At 41.7% G+C, this 27,029-nt stretch overlaps 1 protein-coding gene across 4 annotated transcripts in view; it reads left to right on the top strand.

The window, feature by feature from the left end:
• LOC146855138 (solute carrier organic anion transporter family member 1A2-like) overlaps positions 1-27,029 on the top strand; it is a 643,199-nt gene that overhangs the window by 306,338 nt on the left and 309,832 nt on the right. For all 4 annotated transcript variants that reach the window (XM_085650570.1, XM_085650572.1, XM_085650571.1 and 1 more), the window contains 2 exons: positions 11,022-11,120; positions 13,613-13,831. In XM_085650570.1, the coding sequence (XP_085506696.1) occupies positions 11,022-11,120; positions 13,613-13,831 (318 nt within the window). The remainder of the gene's footprint in view (positions 1-11,021; positions 11,121-13,612; positions 13,832-27,029) is intronic.

Below are 27,029 nucleotides of genomic sequence, written 5' to 3' on the forward strand. Positions count from 1 at the left end.
CGTAGCGCTATCTGCTTTCAGAATTCTGTTTTTTTTTGGTAAGGGTCGGAGCCAGAGAGATATGGCATTCCATCTTACACAGGAACTGTTAGTTCCTGAGCCTCATGTGTGGGGGAGGGGGTTGGGTGGGTGGTCCTCAACCTGGGGGTTGAGGTGGTGGTGGGGGTGGTGGGGTTGGTGGTGGGTGGTGTGGCATAAAACAGCAGTGATGATTGAGATGGGCTATACAAACTTTGGTGGGTTGATCTTTATACGTTATGTGAGAGTTTATCGGCAAAGGCTTTTTTGATTCAATTAAATCGGTTACGATTGATGGTACTCTTCAAAAATTTTCAATATGGTGAGGAAAATTAAAATTTGTTCTCTTAATGTTAATGGTCTGAATGATTTTAAAAAGGTGGGGATACTGCGACACTTGATTCAACTTCTTCAAATTGATATCTTATGTCTACAGGAGACACATATCCCTTGGTCCAAGAGGAATTTGTTCAAAAATCTTGACCTAGAGTTACTAGTCTGTTCTAAACAAATGGGAATAACTAGAGGTGTCGCTATTCTTACAAAACGCGGGATTGGGAAATGTACTAGATCTTTAGGCGACAAATGGGGGAGATGGGGGATTGCAGAAATTATTATTGATGGGAATAAATTGACTATCTGTTCTTTATACGGGCCGAATTTAGACGATAAGGAGGTATTTAATACAATTAATTCTGAACTAGCAGTTTGGGATCATCCTTTAATCTTATGTGGCAATTTCAACATTAATATTAATGCTGATTGTAATATTAGGAATTTTAGGAATTATAGAGATCGGAAACCTCAAACGTTTAAAGCTCTTAGAGAATTAACATTTAATAACGGACTGGTTGATGTCTGGAACAAATTTAGACCTTTAGAATCAGGCTTTACTTACTTCTCGGCCCCACACCAAAAATTTGTATGCCTGGATTATTTTTTTATTTCTACTCAACTTGTCAGTAATAGCAGTATTGAAGTTCTACCCCAAATCATCTCTGATCACAATCCTATTGTCTTAGATTTGTTGCTTTCTCATTCTGCCTCTTTACAAAAAAGACCGTGGACATTTCAGAGAAATTTATTGCTAGATCAAGATTATTTAGCTCATATGGCCCTGGTAATCAAGGAATTTTTTGCGAAGAATAATAATACTGCCTCTGTACAAATGGTATGGGATACTTTTAAATCGGTAATAAGGGGTGAGACCCTGAGTTATTCGAATCTTCGTAAAAAGAAACAATTAGCCGCATTCAGAGAGAGTCTGGATCGAATAAGGCAAGCAGAAATCAAATTAGCCTCTTGTGTTAGGCTGGGTTTAGCGATACAAGAAGCTCAAAAATTGCTGGCCACTGCACGGTCGACTGTTTACTCTTTCTTAGCCAATCAGGTAGCTGAGAAGTACAAATTATTTAAAAAGGACTGTTATGAATTAGGTGAACAAACCGGCAGAATATTAGCCCAGAGATTGAGACAGAAAGCAACCGCTACGGATATATCTCAAATATTGGATATGGAAGGGGTTATTCAGGAATCCAAGTCTGATGTCTTAGAAGCATTCCGAAATTTCTATCAATCTTTGTACAATCGATCAAATGACGGTACTAGTGTTTGTGAAGATGCTGCCAACTATCTTCCGGAAATTGAACATCTCTCCTCTCTTACGGAAGTTCAAAAAAATACACTAATCGTTTCAGTTACTTGGGAAGAGATAGAAGGGGCTATTCTAGGCTTGGCATCTGGTAAAGCGGTCGGACCAGACAATATCCCTCTAGAATTTTATCGAACATTCCGTAATATGTTACAACCAGAGTTATTGAAAATATTTCAAGAAGCATTTAATGGTCGGCCACCTCCATCATGGTCTCTAGCCACTTTTGTCGTATTAAAAAAAAAAGGGAAGGATCCTATGGATCTTGGATCATACAGACCTATATCCTTAATAACATCAGACAGTAAAATCTTCTCTAAAATATTAGCTAATAGATTAAATGATTTAATGCCAAATTTAGTGGCTGAGTCGCAACATGGATTCATTAAAAAGAGAGATACAACTGATCATGTTAGAAGGATCATTACTTTGCTAGATTGGGCGCAAGCCACGGGATCCCCAGTCGGAATTGTCTTACTTGATGCTGAGAAGGCATTTGATAGGGTTGATTGGGGTTTCCTTTGGCAAGTACTGATCTGGAAAAAATTCCCGGCTGAATTTCTATCTGCTCTTAAAGCCTTATATAATCAACCCAAGGCTGTAATTCGTATTGCTTCTGAGACATCTACTATATTATCAATAACAAGGGGGACCAGGCAAGGGTGCCCATGTTCGCCTCCTTTATTCGCACTTTATATTGAGTCTTATTTGCAAAAACTAATACATCAGGAAAATATCCTACCGGTTATAATTCATCAAGTAGAGTATAAAATCTTTGCATATGCTGATGATGTCGCGATTGCTACTTCAGATATCAGTCTGGCATTTCCTAAAATTGTAGAGGCAGCTCGAGAATTTGGTTTATATTCTGGATATAAATTAAATATAGCCAAAACACAAATAATTCACTCTAATGCTAGTCTACCAACGGACCTGACATATGCTAAAACAGCCCTATATTTGGGCGTAACAATTTCTGCTAAGGTTGAGGATATTGTTAATCTTAATCTCGACCCACTACTCGTCTCAACTTCTAGATCTCTCGAAAGGTTAAATAATCTCCATCTCTCCCTTTATGGTCGTACCAATGTAATCAAGATGCTCTTTTTCCCCAAATTTCTTTATTTTTTTCGCACCATACCATTATTATTTCCCTCTACTTTATTTACAAAAATAGATAGAATATTTTCAAGATTTTTCTGGGGATATAAGAGAGCTAGGCGATCTTTCAAGTGGTGTTCACTCCCTACTTATAGAGGAGGTTGGGGACTACCAGATTTCCGGTTATACTACTTGGCGATATCACTTAAATTTATGAGAGTCCTAATTTTTCAAGAATCACCACCCAAGGACCTTACTTATCCAACTATTTATGAAATGATCTTAGGTGTGCAAGCACGTCAATGCCTTGTACGTTTTTCAGAACCAAGTTACTATAAAAAAACAAGATTTAAAGTTATATTGACCATTTTTCAGGTATGGAGACAATGTAAGAAAAAGTTTTGCTTTAATAACATTACCTATTATACACCATTGTATAATAATTCGATTCTGCCATCAATATTCTCAGATCAGATTCTTCAGCAATGGCAAAGACTTAATATGTTTAATTTAGGCGATCTTTATCAAGAAGGACGATTTGTTTCATTTTTGTATTTACAACAAAACTATAATGTTCCTCAAAAAGATTTTTTTAAGTACTTGCAAATACGTAGTTTTCTACTCACCAAGAACTTGTTATATACTAATAACATTAGGAAAATTGATATACTCGAATGTTGTAAGAAACAAAATAGAATTGGCATAATGTATCAGACTATGCTGACCCGGAAGGAAGACAATCTTGATTTGTTCAATTTAAAATGGCAAAAGGATTTGGGTATAGAGATTATTAACTTATCTGATGCTCTATATTTATTTGATTTAGTTCTAATTAATGGATCTTTTAAAAGCCAATTCTTTATGAGTATTTTTGATCTATATTATACTCCAGCTAAATTGATGAAATGGAAAGCTAATAGGGGTGATAAATGTAGCCGATGTAATCTTCTTGGTGCAAATGCCGCACATATGTTTTTTTTCTGTCCAAAGCTAACTCAATTTATTTCCGAAATCCAAATGTTTTTGAATAATATTATGAATTCATCCGTTATTCTTTCTGCTGAATTTGTCATTTGTGGTGTTCAATCAAATCCTGTTAAAGCATGGACAATTGCTGAAGAAGGCTTTTTATTTATATCTATGTCTATTTTTCGATACTGTATCACTTCCCACTGGCTTGATTCTGACTCTCCATCATTTATACAATGGCAATCGAAATTGTTGAATACTTATCAGCTAGAGCAAGCTGTGTATCGGCTAAAAGGGAAGAAAAAGAGAGCTCTAGGTTTAAATATCTGGGCCCCTATTAGCAACTGGATTCAGTCTTAGAAGAGAAGACAAACTTTTCTTTCTCAATTGTGTTAACTTTTCTTTTTCTATCTTCATGTATGCCTTGTTAAGCTCGTTCAATTATCTATGCTGTTGTGAAAATTTAATAAAAAAATAAATAAAAAAAAGGCCTGCCATTGCAGAGCCTGCATGCAGTCTGGTACTGTCATGCTGACTGGGCAAGTGCACCCGCTTGCCAGTCCCTAAACCTTCCCTTTTCTTCATATCAGACACCCCTATGGTAGGCCCAAGGGCAGGGTGCATTGTAAGGATAAGGTATGGCATGCCCTGGTGTGTGTGGCATGTTCTAATAGTGAATTACAGCCATTTTAGTTTTTCACTATTGCAAGGCTACCTGTTTTCCATAGGCCTGAATAGGCAGTTTGATTATTACATCTTATAATCCTAACTGACTCAGGGATCATGGTAGAAATTTCTGATTTAGTATGCCTGAACTCAGAATGACAAAATACATCTTTTAGTGAAGTTGGTTTTAACGTTCTGTGTTTGAAAATACCACTTTTAGAAAGTAGGTATTTTCTTGTCTAACCATTCAAACCTGCCTCTGCTAAGCTGTGTATTCCTTGTCTGGAGTTTGAGTGACAGGGCTGGGGAATTCATGAAGACAGGGTGAGGCAGCCCAGTGGTGAATTGAGAGATCTGCATCTAGATGGGAGGGAGGACTTGAACCTGGGACCTGAATAGGGCTGTGCCTTCCCCCCACAATGCTGGTTCCACCTCCTGTGGTGTGTCTGATATCTCTGCCCTGCACTCTGAAAGGAAAGAAGAAGTCATGTAAACAAAGTGCTCCAGGATTGACCAGAACTGGTTTGGGCTAGGCAAAGGCCTCTCTGCCTTCAGAGAACAAAGAAAAACTTAGTATAAATATTGGGACCCCAACCCAAGAACTTTAGATCACTTTGGGAACAAGAAGAAACCTTTGCTGAGGATTGGAACCACAATAAACTGAGGAGAGACTATCCCTAAGCTGAAGTGCTGCTTGGGGGATTGGCCTGCAGTGGTTGCCTGACTGCCAAAGAAAGGAGAAAGGACTTTGTGTCCATTTTCATTCAACTTGTGTAAGGATCTCCAAGGGTTTGGAAAAAAGTCTTGCCTCCTGCTGAAGTCTCAGGGACAACAGACTTCAACCACCAGTTCTTTAGAAGTGCCTGCTGCTGTTTTGGGCCTTCTGAGGGACTTCGTATCATAAGGAGCTGGAAGCGCAACTCACGGAGAAGAAGCATGACGCCGGCGCAGCCGCTGTCGTCGCATCACTGAACAAGGGTGGCACCGCTGTAGCTGTTGCATTGCATCGCATCACAAGAAGCATCCCGCAACACCGAAGAAGCGTGTTGCCATCGCAGCATCTGGCTACTTAGTGGATTATAATGACTTGTCACCGGATTCAAATGAACCTGAGACACCACTACCGCAACCTCTCCCTTTCAAGCTACAAGTGCATGCTCTCTGTCTTTGGCTGAAAAAGACATACTTTGTTACACCTTGGTTACACCTTTGGATTACAATTGGATTACTATTCCTGGACCTCAGATTTGGGTTGGTGACTATCTGAATAGATATTTTCTCTCAAAAAGCTCTGCAGAACAACTTTTGAACTAGGTATTGAAATCTGGTGTATCATCGCACAATGAACAAAGAGACCTGTCCCTGGTTCAACACTATAACAGTTTCAATTCCCAAAGGAATAGTGTGGGACAGGCTATTGTATGATGTGTATGGCTCTACTGAACTTTTGCAAATTACTTGTTGGTTTAAAATTTCTTTGAATAAATTCATCACCCCTAGTACTATTTCGGATGATTGGGACATTGATACAGTGCATAATTTGCTGGAAGATCTAGAGCAATCAACTGTATTTTCTTCTGATGAATTGTATAATGGCACATCAAATTACGGTGATATGTTCTAGTATCAACATTATGGTCACCACTTTCTGCATAAAGCAAGTATCCCACATGCCATTTATAATTACACCCAATGGGAACACTGCCCGACACCACCACAAGGTAGTTCAAAAGAATTTGCACAGAAGTCTGCTTATTTTTCTGGTTTTGATACATCATACCCAACCTCATATTTTTACAGGCTTGCACCTACATCTGCAGAGAAAACTATGCCTTCAAACACCGAGCTGATATATTCTGCTTCTTATCTATCCAAGGTGTCTGAACAGGGTTTTAACTTTTGGAAAGACACAATAGATACAAAGTCAGGGGACTGAAGCCTTCTTTAGAGCATGCCTAATACCACACCAAATGATTTTCCTGAAGAAAACAGTGCAACAAACATCATGTCTGGGAATAGCGAAGATAAAAGACTTGAACACGACATGAATTCCCACATTTGCACCTTTTAAAAATTGGCAACACTTTACATGCTATAGTGAGGATACACTAGATGCCGTGCTACGCAATTGCTCTTACATTTCATCAGACCCAAATTGAAAGGAGTGGTTGGTTTAGCCTTTAGACACTAATGGGTGTCAGTCCAGATTCCTAGGTAACACCAGAAGGTTTAAGATCAATAGACTTGACCAACTTTATGTACAATCTAAACACTCAAAGGTTGTGACATCTATCAATGCTGGGAAGTTATGCCTTGACTTGCTAAAGACCTCAACACTGTCTCAGGTGAAACAACATTTATCACTTCTGTCACATGACCTGGATCTTAAGGATTTCTTGTTAGGCTTCTTATATGCCATACACAATGAACTATCGAATGTTTCTCAACGGGAAGCTCCTCAGAGACTGGGCGAGATTGGTAGGATTAATTTAGGAAAAGCTTTGGCAGTGGTTGACAATGGCATGACCACGTTATCCTCTAGGATATATTCATTGAGCAATATAGTCTCATCTACAATTCACATAATGCAGCAAGACGTGTATATTTTACAACATGGACAGTCGCAACTTTGGCCCATTGTGTTATAAAGCTAGACACTTCCAACCTTACATTCTTGCCATGTATCGTGGTGTTATATTAACACCACCAATCTGTTTTCTTCATAGGATCTAACTGAACGACACATATTAATGACACGGAAAAATGCAAAGTATTCCACGTTACACATTAAAAAACTAGAATGATCACTTTTCACTGTTGCGGAGAAGCCATCCACGGATTGGTTAATCCATGTATCCGATCAAGGCTGCTGTAGAATGGACCTGCCATCGCATTTCTCTAACAGTTAATTCCATAGTACTGTTTCTACCTGCCCTCATAGTTAGGGAGGCAACATTGTGGGCTTCGATAAATGTTTTCAACGTACGCTTTGATTCTCTGGGCAAACTGAAAGCCATGCTTTTTCAAAAGGATGTGGCATCAGCATTCGCCAAAGAGACTTTTCATCTCCAGGTTGAAAGGCCCTTGTCCGAAATACAGATGCCTCTTCTTATTAACTTCCACTGCATTTTGGGGAGCTGTTTCACCGTGTATTTATTATATCTGATACAAGGAGACTAGCACACTTTTTTTTAAATGTATTGGCTTTGGATTGGTTAATACCTATCAGACAGTTTTCAGGGTAATCCATCATTCATACACTCGGTGCTGGGAACCGTTTTTAGAGGCCTTATGCTTATCCTGCTAATTGTGGCAGGGATTCTTATTTAAATTTTTCTGCTCTGCAGTGGATGTCACAGTTCAAAGCGGAATGGAGACAGCGCTGCCTCTGCTGCAATGCCGTGAGTATATGATACACTGCTTCGGCACACCTCGGCTTTGAGAACTGAATGATCATTGGTTCTTATTGTTCAGGCGTGTATGGCCTCACTGCATACAACCTGTATTCCGCTGTCTGCTGTGCAGTCATGAATGTGTACTGGATTTCTGCCTCGGATCGCACTTGGTTGTGCCATTGGGCATTGAGGTCCTCAGCATATGTCATTGCTGCTGAACACATTCTTAGAGTCACCCTGGGACGCTTTGGCTCCTAATGAACTGAATACCAGCTCTGGAGAATGCTGACAGGATTTAGTCTCTTCCTTGGCGGCTTCTATGTGGATGGATAGGACCACCTTTCCTCTATAAACCTGCTTCGTGGTGCATCTCTGGGAAGTTCGTCTGTGGTTGCTGGCGACAGCAATGTTGCACTTACCACTCGGAACACAAAAAAAGTTGGCAATTCTATTTGGTAGGAACTGTTTATTTGGGTTGTTTTCGCAAAAAGAGGAACAAAATGATGTTTTATTTTGCCTCTAGGCACCTTAGGTTTCTTTGTGCTTGGTCTTTCAAACTGTATGATGGCCTTTTTATGAGATTACTTATAAGGGTATTTTAGATCATTGACATCCAAGACAAACACAGATTCGAAAAATGGAGTTCAATTCCACAATTTATTTTGTATTTCTTATGACACAATCAATTTGTGCAGCATACTTGTATAGTACAGTTGCTCCAAGACATGTGAAAAAAGGAAAGGGCATATTTACAAGCCCCTTTTGACACTTTTACGCCGCCATTGAGTCACTTTTGTGACGCAGCGGCTGCGTAAACAATGCGCCACTGTGCGACATATTTACATGACGCATCTAGTGAGATGCGTCACGTTGTAAAGCCCTGCGCTTCATTATACCTGCGTCAGGTATAATGTATGCAGGGTGGGCATTCCGTCGCAAGGAAGCCCAGTAAAAGTGACGCAGTGAAACATACGAGATTTCACTAAGTCACTTTTACGTCCCCGCTCCGTCAAATCCTTACTCCTGCTTGAAGCAGGCATAAGGAGTGATGCAGCATATTAGGTACAGGGCACCCCTGAGCAGTGCTGGAGTTGTGTCGCGCTTGCAACACAACTCCAGCACTGCGTCACCCTTATGATGACAGATGCGTCACGCATCTGTCTATCCTTGCGCCACGGTGCACCGCATTGTAAATGCGGTGCATCCATGGTGGCGCAAGAGGTTACTTGAGTCACGCAAAATAACTGGCGCATCCCTGCTAATATGCAGGGATGCGCCAGTTATTGTAATTCTCCCCCCAAGTGTTCAATTGAGTGCTTGTGAGAAGATGGGAAAAAGGTGCAATTAAATACAATATTTACAAATAATTTGAATTAAACCTGTCTGACGAAATATTACATATTACAAAATCCACAATTATGAGATACAGTATATGAATTTCAATGATCTAGATGTGGATAGATTTCAAGTACATGTCTGTGAAATCTCGACGTTTAAACCCCAGGAAAGGTGGAGGGCCATTAAATCTACATCAGGACAGAGGGAGGAGCAACCTACAAAATCATTAAGGAGATACTATTGATTAATATCTTGGTGACAAATAGAATGGGTGTGCTTAAAATGTGGCAGTGTGGCTCACCTAAAATACACTGGTTCCTCGCCTAAGAAGGAAATGCGAGGAGCCTACTCATTAGTTCTTGTGGGATCCGGGAGGCAGTTGTGCTAAAATTTTTAAAGTTGCACATCAACACCAAAATATTATTGTAACGAGATATGGAAGCCTGAGAATTTTTCAGTATTCACCCAAGCAACTACAATGTACATAAAGCCCGGGTTTTCAATACATTTCTTTGTTCATTTAGTTCTATGTAAAGAATGGCCATATTAGTGGAAGTAAAATTAATCAGGAAAGGTTTTTAAAAAACGTGTCAAAGTAAATGAAGAATCCATCAGTTATTTGGTTTGTAGAAATACCAGAATTAGTGTCAAACCAAAGTTATATGAATGCTAGATCATTTTATACAGCCTGCTATTTAGGTCGAGCCTTAGTATGAGGAATGGGTGTTATGCGCCTGAGTTGGGCCCATGTAGCAAGGCTGCACATTTTCTTAGATTGCCCTCTTTCAGCACAACAGCATTTTACGATAATCTTTTGCACACATTTGTGTACGTGACAATGTTGGATTAGTTTCTCTTAAACTGCTTTGCTTACAAAATTTCGCTTTGCGCGACATTATCATGGTGCCTCGAACACCGAGTACAAGGCCTTTGCACACACTGTACAATGTCATTCTATCTTCATCCACTGCAAACCCAAAGCAATGCGAATATATATATACGTAGTAATGAAGCTTTATATTATAGATAAATAAGCATTTCCAGGTATTTGCCAGGGGAGACACTTCTGCTGACATTGAGAGGTCCCTGCATGTTGATTTTTCAGCAAGCAGCTGCCTAACATCATGGTAAGGGGTGTCCAGTTCATGACCAAGACGGGGTCCTACATTCTGTCCCACCAGTTAATGGGGTTTGATCATCCTGTAGGGGGATTTTTGGCTATACACTCACACATACACACCCTGGATGCACGTAGGGTAGGGATTGCATAACAGGAGTACATCTGATTACTATATTGTTTATGTGCCTGCATATATACACTGTTCTTAGCACCATGATGGAACTACACCTTCTGTTTACTATTTTGGGGCCTGTAATCACTGTCATATGCTTCTGTCTATTGATCATCGCTGCACATGTACTCTATACAAGAATAACGTCGGCTCAATAAATATGTTGAAGAACGTCCCATTGTGTATTCTCCGTATATTTCTCGGAGAATGAGATCGCCCGAGTGACTGAGCGAAAGGGTTCTAGGTCTGTTACCACGGTCCCTGAGGGGTCAAGGTTATCATGTTCAGTAGTTGCCAGAAACCATTTGCTCCCTGCTTAGGTTAGGGGGGCTTGTGGTGGCACTGTGAGCTAGCTGGTCTCTAGGCCTGCATATACTATGGACGTGCATGGCATCAGTCTAGACACCTCGCCCAAAGTTTATGTTGTCCACACACGTGCAGATCCTACTGATTAGTGGGAACTACACGACATTTAGGAATTTATTTTCTGTTCAAGTAAAAGAGTATAGTGCATAAATCAGACAGATGTTTAAAATGAAGTAAGCCTGTATGACGTCAATCTAACATTGCATTTGTTATTATGTTTTTCAGGATTTATACATACTGTAGAAATTTTTGGTCCTCTGATTGGTTCTTTGCTGGCGGCCTTCTGTGCACAACTATATGTCGACGTTGGATCGGTTGAGCTTGGTAAATAAAATATATATACATATTGGTAATGAAAATGTATTTAGGGTTCGGGAGTTGTTTTTATTCTTAAAGTACCCCTTTTAAACTCTCACACTTCTCCTTCCTAATTTCTGATAGAGACTAGGGCTCGTTCATTTTTATTTAAATTAATTGCCTCTAACATTAGGATTTGGTTTGAAATAAATATACACCAAGGCTTCTAATCTGGGACTCGATTACATAAACTGCCCAAGTGATGGTATATTGCAAATTGGATTCTACGAATTACTGAACTACAAAGTTGTAGGGGATATGCTATATTGCCTTTTATTTTTTGTTACTGGCCATTGCTGTTCTTCAGCAGCAAAAATCAGTGTTTATATTTCATCTACATAGAAAAGCATTGATTTGTTTTCACTAAACAGCACTAAAAACGGGGCAAAAGGGATTCCATGTAGTTTTTTAAATTAATCCAGATACTAATATCCTTTGCTTCTTAAAACTGCACAACATTTTGTACTTCAAACAGCAGTCACGTGTCTTCACAGAACGCGCATTATATGAGCGGCTTAGTCTGGTACACGTGAAAAGGATTACTATGATATTTATTGTACTCTACTGTTTAGAGACCTTTAAAAAAAGAACTAGCTAGAAGTGCTCCTAGTCAGGTATGGACAAGCAAAACCCACAGTCTCACTCATCTCTGCATCGGTGAACATAAATAAAGTAACTACTGTGCGTTTCCACAAAAGAGCCCTTCCTTGTGTTCCTTTACAACGAAATCCCATTTATGAAGCCGAGCTAACGCAGCAAGCAGAGTGGCTCTTCCAAGATGGCGAGCCTTATTGCAGAAAACATGAGTAATGCACCCTTTGGTGTTTTTCTCTAAGACAGTGTAGTCACCATCAGTGTTGAACAACACCATTAGTTATATATTTGCCTTTTCTATCTGGATGCCTCTGAGGTGACAGTACAAAACGATTGCATTATGGACACTGGTTCATATGTTTTAAATACGACTTTGCTGTCTGCTGTCTGACTATATAAAGTTCACAGCCGCAATTACAGAGGTTTGTTTCATACCCCTTCTACTTCTTTTGTCTCTAGTTCTAGAAAGGTCTACTTAGTGGTTTAGTGTTTACTCCTCACATCTTTAATTTACCTTTCCCTTGGCGGTCGGCCTTGGAACACCTTGCTATTTGTTATTGCAGTATTCCCGTGAGGCAGCATGCGCATGTGATTGATTACAGTAAGTGCCTCTACCCTTGCCTATTTCCACCGCTGTTGTTCATTCAAAACACATGCAGCATAGCAACCCCTATGTTGTATAACCCATAGTTAAGCTTTCGTTTAGCAACACATACAATCTCCATATCTCCCTCTGTCTCTCTCTCGTGCACGCACACACACTCTGTCTATCCTTCTCTTTCTTTTTTTCCATCAATTAACTCATGACCTAAGATATTTATTCTTGGTTTAGCCAAACACTTAAACAGCTCTTATAGTTTAAGGAACATATTTCAAGGAAAGCAGGACCAGTATCCCAGTTTTATTATCCGCTGATTAAGTGGATTTTCAAATGTGGTGGATTTTGGCTTAGCTCTGCTTGAGTCTAGTGAAGAATACATTTGCTATTTGGAATTTCTGCAAAGTTTCTTCATTCACAAAAGGTAGTAGAACCCAAATGGACACATTAATAAAATTTCCAGGGAGCACTGGACAGATCTTTTAATCACTAGAATGTGCATTCTCCCCAATTTGAGTGAAGATCCACAAGTCAATGTCAATCTGGAGTCAGCCTGGCTGATGAGGGGTGATACACTGAAACCAGTTATAGGATGATTGTTTCCAGTCCAGTCCACAGAGGACCTGGCCTGGCAGTTCGGGCTGGACTGTTCCCATGGGTAGCAGGGCCAAGACTGATTTGCATATTGCTGGGTTTTAACTGGAATGACATTAGGCCCAGATCTCTGTACTAGGGTGAATGTTTGACATTATTCAACAATTTGTTCATCAATTGTTCTTTTTGCAACTGCAAATCTAAGCAGAGTATTCTCTTTTACAGTTTCCCAAATGCATGCCTGGAAGCTGGCACTGGGTGGAGGTTGAGTGTTTGAGCGACACAGTGAAGCACACACAATTTCATGACATGGCCGTTATGAGGGGAGAGCTTGATCACATATTTGCCAGACATGCCCCCTTACCCCAGAGCCAGACCACTGGATCACAGACATTAGCATCTTAGAGGTGATTAACTCTAATGCTGCATTGAACACACATTTATTCTAAAGGCAATAAAGATCTTCTGCTTGATTCACCCCAATTGGGCTTCTTCAGCAACATATCCTTACCAACAGAGCTGTGACTATAAATGCAAGGAAAAATTATTTCCTCATGTCTCAGCCAGATACAGTGAAGGGTGATGTAGACAAAAAAAACAACACTCGTTATGCTAAATAAAGGAACGATAAATTCAAGGGAAAATATAATAAATTCATTCTCTTCTGATTCAGCTGATGTGACATTAGACCTCCATGATGCTCGTTGGGTCGGAGCCTGGTGGCTTGGTTATTTGGTAAATGGAGCAGTGATTCTTCTCTCTGCAATTCCATTCTGCTTCCTGCCAAACTCCCTTCCAAAGGAGGGAGAAGAAAATAAACCTGAACTGTTAGGAAATCTTAAAGAATATACGGAAACTAATATTCAACAGAATCAGCAATCAATAGCCAAAGGTAAGTTTTTATATATATTTATTTTTTATTTTTTGTGTTTTATTATATTATGTAACACAATGTGACAAATCGTCAATTTGAATTTGTTTAAGTGCCAGAAAACGAACATTTGTGACAGCGATAATCCATAACAACTAAACTCTTATTCTTAAGGCAACTGTGGGTGATATGGAGTGTGGATTTGCATCAGTAAAAGAATGAAAATTGTTTGTCATCGGCTCTCTGGTCTTCTTATGGTACTGTATTATATTCTATGATTTATGTAGCAAGTCATACCCACTAGTTTTAACACTGATATTAGGGACAAATGTCTTCAAAGTCTAAAAGTTGTATTTCAGGAACAAGGGATTTTCTAATTAGGAAATAGGGCAGATATTTATCCTTAAGCTTTGGATTTGGTAGACTGCCCGGTCTTCTACCTCTTATTCTCAATATAGAAGGAACCTCTATGTGTTGAATGGCATCAAGGGAGTAAAAATGTATGAAGGGGACGTTCTTGTATATGGTAAGATACATAGTTAGCATGATGAGAGGCTAAAGGAAGTGCTAAAAAGGGTCAGTGCAAACAACATTAGATTAAAGCATGAGAAGTGTAAGTTCAGGGTGACAGCAATTGATTATCTAGGATATGTAGTGGCAGGCGAGTGAATTCCTCCTAAAACAGCTTTGGTAAAGGCGATTGTGGCCATGCCAAAAGCCACCTAATAAGGATGAATTGTTGACATTTTTGAGACAGCTGACAGCAAGTTTGTCCCTAACTTTGCAGAGAGATATGGTACGATGAGGAGGCTATTAAAAAAGGGGTCAGAGTTTAAGTGAATGGAAACATGTGAGGATGAGTTTCAAGGAGTAAAGGAGAACTTAAATGGACATCTATTCTGTGCAGTTTTGAACTAGGAGCCAAAATTATCTTAAGAAATGACTCCAGCACCAAGGCTCTTGGAGCGTTGCTAGAACAGGTGACTGGAGAGGAGGTGAATACAATTTTGTTTATCTCAAGAGGGTTGAGTGGAACTGAGATTAATTACTCAGTAATCAAAAAGGAGGCATCAACAGTCTACTGGGTGGCCAGAAAACTCAGGAAGTTTGTGTGGGGTAGGCTATTTGAGGTGAAGACTGACCACAAGCCTTGAGTACAGATTTTCGGCAGTAAAGGATAAGAAGATGGGTAGTGGCATTGCAGGAATTCACGTTTGTAGTTTCATATTTTCCAGGTGTGTGAATACAGTGGCGGATTGTTTTTCAAGGTTGTATGTGATGAATGACAAGAATAAAGAACAGGAGGATGGCGAAGATGAATTTGGGAATGAGAACTTAAAGGTGTGTCAAGTATTCAGTAGTATAGAGCAAGAAGAAGAATGGAGGAAAGAGCAAGAGAAGGATGAGGATTTATAGGTTGAAAAGAACAAGGTGAAGCATGGGTGGTCATTTAAAGGAGACTAGTACTCTCAAAGAATATTGTAAAGTCAAGAAGGAGCTTTCAGTGGAAGATGGACTGATTATGAGGGGCAGTAGACTACTACCGCCATTGAGTCTCATCAGTAGACTGAGTGTGCACATGAGTGTCATTTGGGAATCTGTTGATCTAAAGAGAGGGTAACAGAAAGTTTCTGGTGGCTGGGCCTGGATCTCATGTTCGAAATGGAGAGTGCATAGAATGTAAGCAAAGTGACAAAATATTCAAGTGTAGGACTCAACCCATGGTGGTCAGAGACAGAGCATCTCGTCCATGGGTTGAAGAGGCCCTATAAATAATTTGGTCTTTAAAGATTTCTAGCACTGACAAATATATAATTACTTGCATGGACATGTGTTCCAGGTGGCCAGAGATTAAAGTCGTAAACTCAGTAGAGACCAATATAGCCATATACTTCTTGGAGGGAGTTTTTGGAAGAGATGGATTTCCTGTATATCTGTTGACAGAAAGTGGAGTACAACTAACATCCAGTCTTTGGAGGCATTCTTTTGGAAGAGAGGTATAAAACATATGAAAACATCACTATATCACCCAGAAGCAAACAAAATGATTGAGCACTCTAACAAAGCTGTTTAAGAAAGCATTCAGCACTCTTTGGTCAACAAGCTTAATTGGATGAAACAACTTTAAGTGTGCATGCACAGGATGACACCACACTCCTCAACCAGTGTTACCCCTTTATTCTTGTTCAAGAAGAGATCTCCAAACAATCAAGTAGATCCCTTGTGGGTGAATAAGTTGAAAGAACTGGGAGGAGGTTGAGGATCTAAAACCAAAGAGAGTTGGGAGAGCAGGGCAACCGAGGTGGTAAGGAAAAGGAAGTAGAATTTTGATAGGCAGATGGTGTGCATTAGAGATTGGATTAAAATAAAGAATCCAAGGATAGCTGGGTTCATTGACAAGATAGGTCATAAAGTTATTGAAGAATGCTGTCAAGAACAGTGATCATCGCATTTGGAATTTGGGATGGATAGCAGTGTAGAAAGAATGCAAGGGATGTGACAGGGTCTAAGATATTTCAGAGAATGTACCTCATATGGAGAAGAAGAAGAGCTAAAAAAACCAGTTAGTTTGAAAGATTATGTGTAATTGCCTGCATTGGTGTTACTATGATACAGTAATTTGTATTGTGATTCAGTGCACTTTCCACTTAATATTAGTGCTTTTGTGCCCTTTCCAGTTTTGTAAGATGTAATTTATAATATGCATTTATGTATTGATTACACTGTTCATTTGTTTAAGCTGTTGGTGTATTGGTAGGGAGGTGTGTGGTATCCTTGGCATGTGCCTGTAGTGACAGCTTGTCATCCAGTTCTGGAACAGCTGTAGAGTTGCTAAGGCATTGGAATATATTGGTTTGAATGCTGTGAAGGGCTGGGCTTTCATAATGAACTGATGAATGAGGATTATGTTGTACAGCACCTATTAAACCCTTTGGGATCACAGTTTACTTGTGAAGACTCACTTTTACATACCACTCCACCTCTGTTCCCTGAAACGTAGCGCCCTAGAGATGAAAGCTGCAGGTTGGTTTAGGTCCTCCTCATTTAACTGTCATAAGACTGTCCCATGCCATGCTCTAATGCATCAGTCTGCGCAAAGAATACCTGAGAAATGTCAGGGGCCTTGAGTACAAGGGCTGTACACATGGGTTGTTTGAGTGCGTCAAAAGCTTTCTGAAAGTCCTCTCTCCAGGTCACGTTTTTTGGGCAGCTTCTTTGAACTCAGATCAGATGGGGGCAACAATGGTGCCATATCTCTTAACAAGTCTTCTGGAGTAACCCTTGAGGCTTAGGAAAGCCCTAATTTCTCTTTGTGTTTTGGCGACTCCCAGGCCAGGATAATCTCTATTTTGGCCTGGAGGGCCTGAACCTTACCCCTCCACAAAGGTGTTCCAAGTATACCACAGAACCGTGCTCTATCTGGAACTTACTGGCTTTGATAGTCAGGCCTGCCTGTTGCATGGCCTGAAACACCTCCTGGAGGTGAAAAAGTGGTCCTCCTAGCTCTCTTTAGACACCTTTGTCATACAAGGAAGCAGCACTAAAGGCCTTCATCACAGCCAAGACCTAGTTTACCTGCCACTGGAAGGTGGCAGGGGCATTCTTCAATACAAAATGCACCCCTTTAAATTGAAAGTGGCCCTCTTGGGTAGAGAATGCGTGACTTCCCCCAGATGTCCTGCCTGGGGAAATTCATGAACCAAGCTCAGTAGGAAGGCCCTGTACTATCGGGGGACCACAAACACATGTGATGCTGCATATCCAGAAGCCTTAAGCTCACTATAGATGAGGTAATTCTCCTAATAAATGAGGTTCTCTCCAGAGGTGTCACCAGCTTCCTGGGCTTCAGCCCGCTGCCTGATGTCCTCTAGGGTCGGGAACTCCTTCTGTGTCTTACAGAACTCAACTCTGTTGGACCCATCGTCTCCTTGCTATCCAGCTATTTTAGGCAGATCTTCAAGGGTGGCAATGTTCTCCCTGTTAGCCTCTGGGATGGCCTCCTCAGGTACCCCCTACCCTTCCCTTTCTTGTCAGCTACCTGGGCCATTCTTCCAAGCTCCAGGTTTCTTCATCTCCCCTTCTTGGCAGCCATGGGCCTGGTGATTACACAGACCCACTCAAGTAAGGCCAACATTTCCAGGTGAGACCTGAGCTCTACTTCCTCACGGGAAGTGTGCTCCTGATCCTTTCCCATTACAAATAATGGGGTAACCCAAAAATCGTCACCAGACCTGGGTACAATACGAGAATAAAATAATTGGTCCGTGACTCCTTTAAGGAGAACTAAATTCCAATCTATCTAGTGTGTGTTGCATTTACATTCAACACTAGTATTTAATACCATGTAGAGAGACCACTACATTCCATGGAAACAAGAATATATTACAAAAGCATACAATAAAATGTGAAACAAAAGCGCCAGAGAAAATTCAATTAAAGTCTATTTATTCCATATGCTAGGCTTACATCACAATTTATGTATTTAATACAAGGTTGCATAAAGAAGAAGGAAGGGGGGAATGGGCGTGCTCGTGTTAGGTAGGTGAAGGTGAAAATCACTGGTTGAAGAGTACTCAATTCAAATAACTTCAAGAACAAACTGGTAAGGAAGACCAGCGGAGACACCTGTCCTTTATGAAAAAAATGTACAACATTTTATACAAATTTTTCTCGTACAGGTCTATGGATTTGGTTTCTGAACGAGCGAGTACGATGACCTATTCTAACAGCATTTCTGATTTGGTTTGCCCAGAACAAAACGGCTGTCCGAATCGGTCTTTGGGGGCAAGTAGCAGGCCCCCCTTCACCGGGCCCCTCTGAATTGGGCCCGTGGGGGTACCCATGGGTCACCTCTTCCCAATCATGCACAGTGTGGCCGGCACCATGGGGCGCCCACCACAGGGTGCATGTTTTTCCCCAGCCACCCCTTTCTTCAGTGGGAGCCTGTGTTCACGTTTGGAACACAGGCTCCCATTGAAGTCATTGGGAGTCCGACCGAATCGTATCCAGATGCATACAGATGCATCATACTCGGTCGGTCGGTCTACCCCGATTCAAGTGGTATGGAAAGCATTCCGGAACCGATTCGGTCGGTATGCTTTCCGAAGAAGATTGGAATCGGACCCTAAGTCTGAACGTAGAAATCTTCACAAAGACTTCATCCAGCGTCTCCCTGATGAAGATGCCTCTTCCTTGGATACTGCCTTCAGCCTTGCCCCATTGAACTTTACCTCCTCAGAACATTGTTCCTGAAATTTCTTCCAAGTCCAAAGGCAAGCGTCAACCAGGACCAATCCACTTTTTGATTCCAACTTGCACTCAGTCGCAATCAGTCATATTTTTTACTCTTGTGCGACTACATGTCCATAGTTGGCGCTATGAACTTTTAGGCACTAGTTTTTATCTTAAACTTTAACAATTCATAACTCTGGTTCTACCAATTGAATTTTGTTGCTTTGGTGTCACATAATTTGTTAGAATTTACAAAATGTTTCTAAATTGGTGTGGGATTTTTCTTGTGTTGTGTTTTCACTTTATCACTCTGTTGTGTGCTCTCTAAATACTTTACACATTGCATCTAAGTTAAGCCTGACTGCTTTTCTGCCGAGCTGCTAGAGTGTTAAGCATAGGTTAATTTAGTGACTTTTCTGTTTCACCCTAACAGGGATAACTGCTGTTGCTTGGTCAGGGTTAACAGCCCATTCAACCAACCACCAAATCTTGCACACTGTCGTATTTGATAGAGAGGGATCCAGAGAAGCTTTTAGTGTTAGCTGACAGTTGGGTAGCCAACAGGGTTCACAAAGGACTAGAGCAACATGATTCTAAGCAAAGGGGGAAAAAGACCTCTCAACGGACTGGTTCTAAACCAGAGGGTGAGAGACAGGTTAATTCTCATGAGACCCATGGTGGGCCCATGACACATGGGAGGATGATGTGAAGGTTGTACAGGGAAGTACTGCCAATTCCAAGGCGATAACTTGCTTCACGTGCCACCAGGTGGGACAATTTGAGAGAGATTCTCAGGTGAAAGATCCTGACTCAGCAACACCTGTGGTAGCCAATATGTTACACATAGGTGAAGGGACCCAGGGGGCCCAGTTGTGCTCAACCTAATAGCTATTGACATTTGGGAGAGTTAGAAAAATTGTCTGCGCCAAATTCATCTAACATGATGGGGTTTGTGCAGGAGGTTAGTATCAATGGGAGGAAAGTTCCTGCCCTGGGTGATATTGCAGCCTTCCACACTATGGTTGAGGTCAGGAGATGCTACCTGGGAGCAAGGATACAGGTTTCATAGCCAGTGGGAAGGGCATAGTGTGTCATAATTGATATTGTGGTAAGGGAAATAAAGGTGCTGGATGTCTCTTGGGCAGTATTATGATTGCCACTGGCTTAGTGACAGGACCAGAATGCCTTATGGCTTGGACAGCACCAGCTGTGTTGAGCAGAGCACAAGCTGTACATCAGTCTAACAGTAGGGTTGGGATAATTCAGGATTTGCAGGAACCAGGCTAGTGGTTTCATTAGTGCATAGGAACTTCCTGTTGTCACTGGCTCATGAAGAGCCCTTAACAGGATCCTTTGGGGATCAGAAAAACTTAGGATAGATTGGACCCTCTGTTCTATTGGCCAGGGGTGTGCAGAGACACAGAGAGGTTCTGTAGAACCTGTCTTGCTACCAGAGGAGTGGTAAGACAGAATGGAGGACTCAGACACCGATAGTGTCTCTACCAGTTGTAGGTGTTCTATTTGAACAAATACTAATATCCATAGTTGGTCCATTCACCCCCCAATCCCCCCACAGTCAGATAACAACTATATCTTAGTGATGGTGGAGCATGCCACCAGGTATCTGATAAGTGTACCTCTGAGGAGCATGACTACATGGGTGGTAGTGAGAGCTCTCCTGGGGCTCTTTGATATGGTCAGATATCAAAGGATGGTCATTTCTGACCGGAGAACCAACTTAATCTCCTTTTAAATGACAGAGATGTGGGAGCAAGCTAGTGTAACTTACACTTGGCCACAGTGTTCCACCCACAAACCAGTGGGTTTGTGGAGTGGTTTAACAAAACATTTAAGAGCATGATTGGAGCTCTGCCAGAGAATATCAGAAGGAAGTGGGGTCTTCTGACATTTCTCCTATTTGCTTACTGAGTGATTTCCCAGAAGAGGGTATGGTTCAGTACTTTTGAGTTGCTCTATGGGCATATTTGGCCCGATTCTCAGAACTTACAAGAAAAAATCCTAAACTTACTACAATTTTGGTATTCACAGAAGGCACTTACTCATTTTGGTATTCACAGAAGGAACTTACTCATCAATGAGTAAGTGCATTCTTTGAATACCAAAATGAGTAGGTGCACTTACTCATTTTGGTATTTACAGAAGGCACTTACTCATCAATGAGTAAGTGCCTTCTGTGAATACCAAAATGAGTAGGTGCACTTACTCATTTTGATATTCACAGAAGGCATTTACTCATTAATGAGTAAGTGCCTTCTGTGAATACCAAAATGAGTAAGTGCCTTCTGTGAATACCAAAATGGTAGTAAGTTTAGGATTTTGTCTTAAGTTAGTTCTGTGAATTGGGCCCCTACTGTGCGATCCACTCACCTTACTCAGAGAAAGGTAGGAAGGAACCTCAGAGTCTACATAGAAGGATGTGGTAGATGATGTGATTGGCCTCAATAAGTTGATGGCGTAATACATGAGTCAGGGATAGGTAAACCTTCATTCCAGCCAAGGGATGATAAGGAATTGTATGATTAGAAAGCTATGCTGAGTGGGCATCAGGAAGGTCAGTGCTAAAGTCTATTAGTCCCAAATGTTGGAGGGCAAATAGTGTGGGTCATACAAGGTAGTTCGGAAGGTTTCTGAGGAAAACTTCATGGGTGACACAGGTAACCCAAGAGAGTGTTTCAGTGTGAACAGACTGACGACTTAACTCTAGAGAAATTACACAATGGATGTCATGGCTATGACAGAGTAAGTTGAGGAAGACATTGAGCCTCTTGCTGACCTGCTGCATAGGGACATGAAAGATGGCAGTGTGAAAGGGATCCAGTTAGTCCCTGAGTTAACACCTGAGCAGCAGAGATAATGTAGAGGGATGTTGGGACAGTTTGCCAAACTCTTCTTCCTGACTCCAGGGTTAACATATATCTGTGTGTATTACAAACACATGGGTAACTGTCTGCCAGTAAAGGGCAGAATGTACAGAATTTCTGACCGGGTTCAGGGATGCATTAAGATGGAAGTTGCCAAAATGGTGGTCATTGTTGTGGTCCTTGGTCTAGTCCTGTGGTCTAGCACCAAACTAAGGGTCTACGGACTTGTGGATCTGTTTAGACTACCAAGCCCTCAATGAGGTAACCAAAATCGATGCCTATCCAATTCCAATAGTGGAAGAGCTTGTTGGTTTGTTAGATGCTGCAAGGTTCTTGAGCACTTTGGATCTGACCAGTGGCTATTTGCCAGGTTGCTTTGGCACGGCGGTGGAATTCCATCATTAAGGAAGATTTTCTTAACACACTAGCTGATACTTCTCCATCTCATGACCATGATGTCAATCTCTTGGAAAATAAGGTAACCAAATGGCTTGTTGAAGCTAATAATAAACATGCCCCATTTAGGAAATTCAAATTAGCACGCCAAGCGGAGGCAAACAGATGGTTCTCGGACGATCTCAAGGCCCAGAAATTGGCTTTACGCCAATTGGAGGGTCAATGGCGTTTGCAATACTCTTTAGAGGAAAAGACACGGTACATCTCTGCTCAGAAAGAGTACAAGAAAAGTATCTTGACTGCCAAAGCAGCCTACTTCTCTGATCGTATTTTGAAATCGAACAAAAACTCTAAAGTAATATTTTCCATAATAGATGAGTTCTCTAATCCTGAGCGGACCCTTCTGAAGGCTGTCCCCTCTCAAGATTTATGCACCTTGCTAAATGACTATTTCATCGACAAGATTACTTTAATAAAAGCTAGTATTCCTACACACCTTCCCCATCTGGATTCCCCTGTGGAATATTGCAATAAGAAAACTCTTAGCTCTTTCCCTATTATTAGTGATAGGATCTTTCAGGATCTTTTAGTGGAAATTAAATCAGGTGCTCCTTCTGACTGTTGTCCCCCTCGCATTCTGAAGGAGTGCCTTGCAATCCATCCGGGGCCTGCACTTGCATTATTGAACAAATCCATTACTTCTGGCACAGTCCTCTCGGCTTTCAAGGGAGCAATAGTGGTTCCTCTTCTGAAAAAGCTGGGAGCGGACCCTGTGCTCCTCTCCAACTACCGGCCAATCTCCCTACTTCCTTTCTTGGCCAAAATTGTAGAGGGCCACATAGCAAAATGTCTCTTTAATTTTTTAGAGTCGTCAAAGTATCTGGATCCTTATCAGGCTGGCTTTCGACCTGCCCATTCCACCGAAACTGTGATCTTGAAGGTTGTGGACACCCCGCGGGACAATGCTGATAGAGGCTGTCCCCGAGCTCTGGTTTTGCTGGATCTTTCTGCAGCCTGCAGCCTTCGACACAGGCGACCATAGTATTTTGGTCGACCGTGTGAGAATGGCGGGTGTTCAGGGAACTGCGGCTCATTGGCTCACTTCCTTTCTGGAGGATCGCTCACAAGCCGTTCGTCTGGGTCAGTTTCTATCATCTCCTCATACGACCACCTGCGGGGTCCCCCAGGGCTCGGCTCTTTCTCCCCATTTGTTTAACATCTATATGGCACCCCTGATTCAGTCACTCAGAGACAGAAACGTGTTGGTTCTTAATTATGCTGATGACCTCCAGCTTATTCTTAGGGTCGATAGTTCCAGCAATTCTGTCACGGAATTCCAGGATACTATGTTATATATCCAAACTTGGATGGACCTTAATCATCTTAAACTGAATCCTGGTAAAACAGAGATAGTTCTTACTAGTGTTAGCCATAAGCACTGGGGCCCCCATTATTGTCCCTCAGAGCTCGGCCCTTCTCCTATCCCCTCCACGTCAGCTAAAACACTAGGAGTATTTCTGGATAGTGATCTTTCTTTGAAAACTCAGGTTGGAGCCGTGGTGTCCAAGTGTTTTTTCCAAATGCGTAAAATTAGGAAAATCCATCGGTTCCTCACCCACGACGCTCTGAATCAAGCCATGATCTCTACGGTCCTATCTCATTTAGACTATTCCAATTCTGTCTACTTGGGACTGCCCCACTACCTGATCAAGCGCCTACAAATGGTTCAGAATCAGGCAGCACGACTGATCTACCACCAACCTAAATGGCATACTGCCACTCCATTGTTGAGGAAACTACACTGGCTCCCAATATCACAGCGCTGCGTTTTTAAGACTGGTTGCCTTATCTTTAAATCTTTGCATGGCACCAGCCCTGAGTTTATAAATAATTTGATACTCAGATATTCTCCCACCCGTAATTTAAGGTCCGCTCACCTCTCATTTCTCATCACTCTGGACTTTAAACGGGTGCGTCAAGGAGGTCGCAGATTTTCTATTCTTGCGCCTAAATTATGAAATACTTTTCCGCTTGAAATTCGAACCTGCACTGACCCTCTGCAATTCAGGAAATACCTGAAAACCTGGTTGTTCTCACAGGGTTATTCCTTGCCTTTTTTGTCATCCGCTGAGCCTTAGCGCCATGAAGCCAATCGGCGTACGCGCGCTTTACAAATTTTCATTAATATTAACATTACATTAACCAAATGACAATGAGAAGACTACATGTGAGTAGGGCTGTATTAGCTTAAGGTGATGCCCTTCTGTTGAAGAATGCTACTGTCACTTTTCAGCACCTGGTGAACCATGTTTTCGCAAACCTGGAAGTGTTTTGTGTGGCTTACCTGGATGAGATTGCGGTCCTCAGCAATTTATCGAACAACCTGAGTCACCTAAGGCAGGTGTTTGCTAGGAAACAGGAGGCTAAACAGACCGTCAGGGCAACCAAGTGTCAGGTGGTGCAGTCCTTTGTACTCTAGCTTGGTGATACAGTGGGGTATGGGAATATTCGCTGGTTGGATCCCAAGATTCAGTTTGTGATAGAGTGGGAAGTGCCAACAACCCTCTGCTGCTCCTTCTCTGTCGAAACCCCCTCTTACATTCTCTGCATAGTTGCACAGCACACAGGGTTCATGTTGCTTAACCCCATGGCACCCTATGCATGCTGTGATATCATAACTGATGTTTTCCCAACATCCTCATGATCTATCCCTCAGTTATCTCATGACTAATGCACTCTCAGCATCCCTATGGCTAGTGTTACCCACAGCACCCTCATGACTGATGCTTCACCAACATCCTTCATAAGTGATGTTCCACCAACTTCCTGATGACTGATGCACTCCAGCATCCCTCATGGCGTATGTCCCCTCAGCCCCCTCACATCTGATGAACCCCTGGCATCCCTCTTGGCTAGTGTTCACCCAGTGCCCCCATGACTGATGCTTTCCCAGCACCCTCATAACTGATACTTCCCCAGCACCCATAATTTCCATTACAATTGATCCCCTACAAGCGTTCCCCAAGTCCCATTAACCAATAGATTATCTGCTCTCGCTGTTGCTAGTGCCTTGGTGTGGTTTTCCATTAAATCCCTGCAAGTTTCCCCCAGAATCCCGTGAGCCAATGGCAAGTCTTGCTATCGCTGTTACTGGGGCCTTGGTGTTGTTTTCTCATGTTCAAGCAAAAAGTTTACATTTATTTCCTGTTATTTGGTTTCGATCAACAAGTTACACCTACCCATTCTGTAATATCATAGAGAGTGTACGAATGGGTTTTCCCCAAGGTTTGAGAAACAGATGGCCGCATGTCCCACTTGATCTAGCCACATCCATTGCACCTTCAAGAGGGTGTATAAACCCCACCCAAGCCCAAATCGTGGTTTGGCCTCACTCCCTGTGAGACAAGCTTCACACTTCATACTCACCTGAAGAATTCTGTTGGAACCAAGAAGAGCTCCAGTGTCCCTCATGTCCATCCTAACCAATGGTTCCATTGGCACCAGATCCCTCAACGTCTTTATTCCCGATCCCTTCTGCACAACTAATCTGGACCCCTCACTTCTCCCTAAGTCAAGGCTTTGAGATCTTCTTCGAACAAGTTGAAGAACTGGGCTTGGTACTTAACATCAGATTAGTGTGCACTAAACCTCCCACAATAGGACTAAATATCCTCTTCTTCAAAGACCATCAACATTTCCTCAATTTCCTCTCTGTGATTTAGTCCAGCACTTCTTGTGTGTTTATACTCCAGACCACTTCTACAACCTTAATTCTAGAACTATCACTGCACAAGGAGGTTAGATTTTAGTCCTGTGTTTCTCTGATGAAGAGTAGTGCCAAGAGAAAGTACTTCAGAGCCTTTGATATATGCATCAACCTTGTACCCCAAACTGTGTTTGATTGTATCTCTATGAGTGCAAGTAACTCCACCTTTGCTCCAAGAGTAGTTTTAGGAGTGCAGGTACTCCAATCTTTGCTCTGACTCTATCCCTAGGAGTGCAAGTAACTCCAACCAATAATACAAGTTTATTCATAGGAGTGCCATACTTCAATCTGTGATTTTGATTGCTCTGCTCTAATGCCGAGCTGCTGATGAAACCTGTAAGTTTATGTTGCTGAAGCTCATGTATCATTCATTGTATGTAGAGACTTTCAGTGTACTGATGGTAACTGCCTCTTCGTGTTATTTTCAGTACATTGCAACATCGCACAGTCAGAGATTCTGGTCCAGTTCACATCTACCTCACAAACGTAGAAGGTCTAAGAAGTCACAACTCCTGTTATGTAGTGTCACACAGTCGCTGATCAGATAAAGTACTGCAATGCTCTCTTTTCATATTTTATCATAACCCCCTTGTCCCCAGGGGACAGTGTGGACTCTCAGGTTTCAGTTCCTGGATATGCATTGTCCTCTGGGGGATAGGAGGTCCAGCATTGGCTTCAGTTTCATCTGTGCTGTAGGGACCGGGTGAGTGCATGACACTATACAGACTGAATTGAGGGGGTTTTGAGCACTCACCGAGTATTACAGGAACATTGCAGCAAACTATGGCAATACAGTTGCCCAATTGATTACTATGACCTCCAAGAAGCAGCCCAAAAAAGTTATATGGACTGCGAAGTGTCAGAAAGCATTTGAGGACCAAAAGAAGGCTTTAGGCACTGTACCTGCATGGAAAGCACCTCACTACAGACATCCTTTCATTGT

Source organism: Triturus cristatus, chromosome 4_1 (assembly GCF_964204655.1).
Source record: "Triturus cristatus chromosome 4_1, aTriCri1.1, whole genome shotgun sequence".
NCBI lineage: Eukaryota > Metazoa > Chordata > Amphibia > Caudata > Salamandridae > Triturus > Triturus cristatus.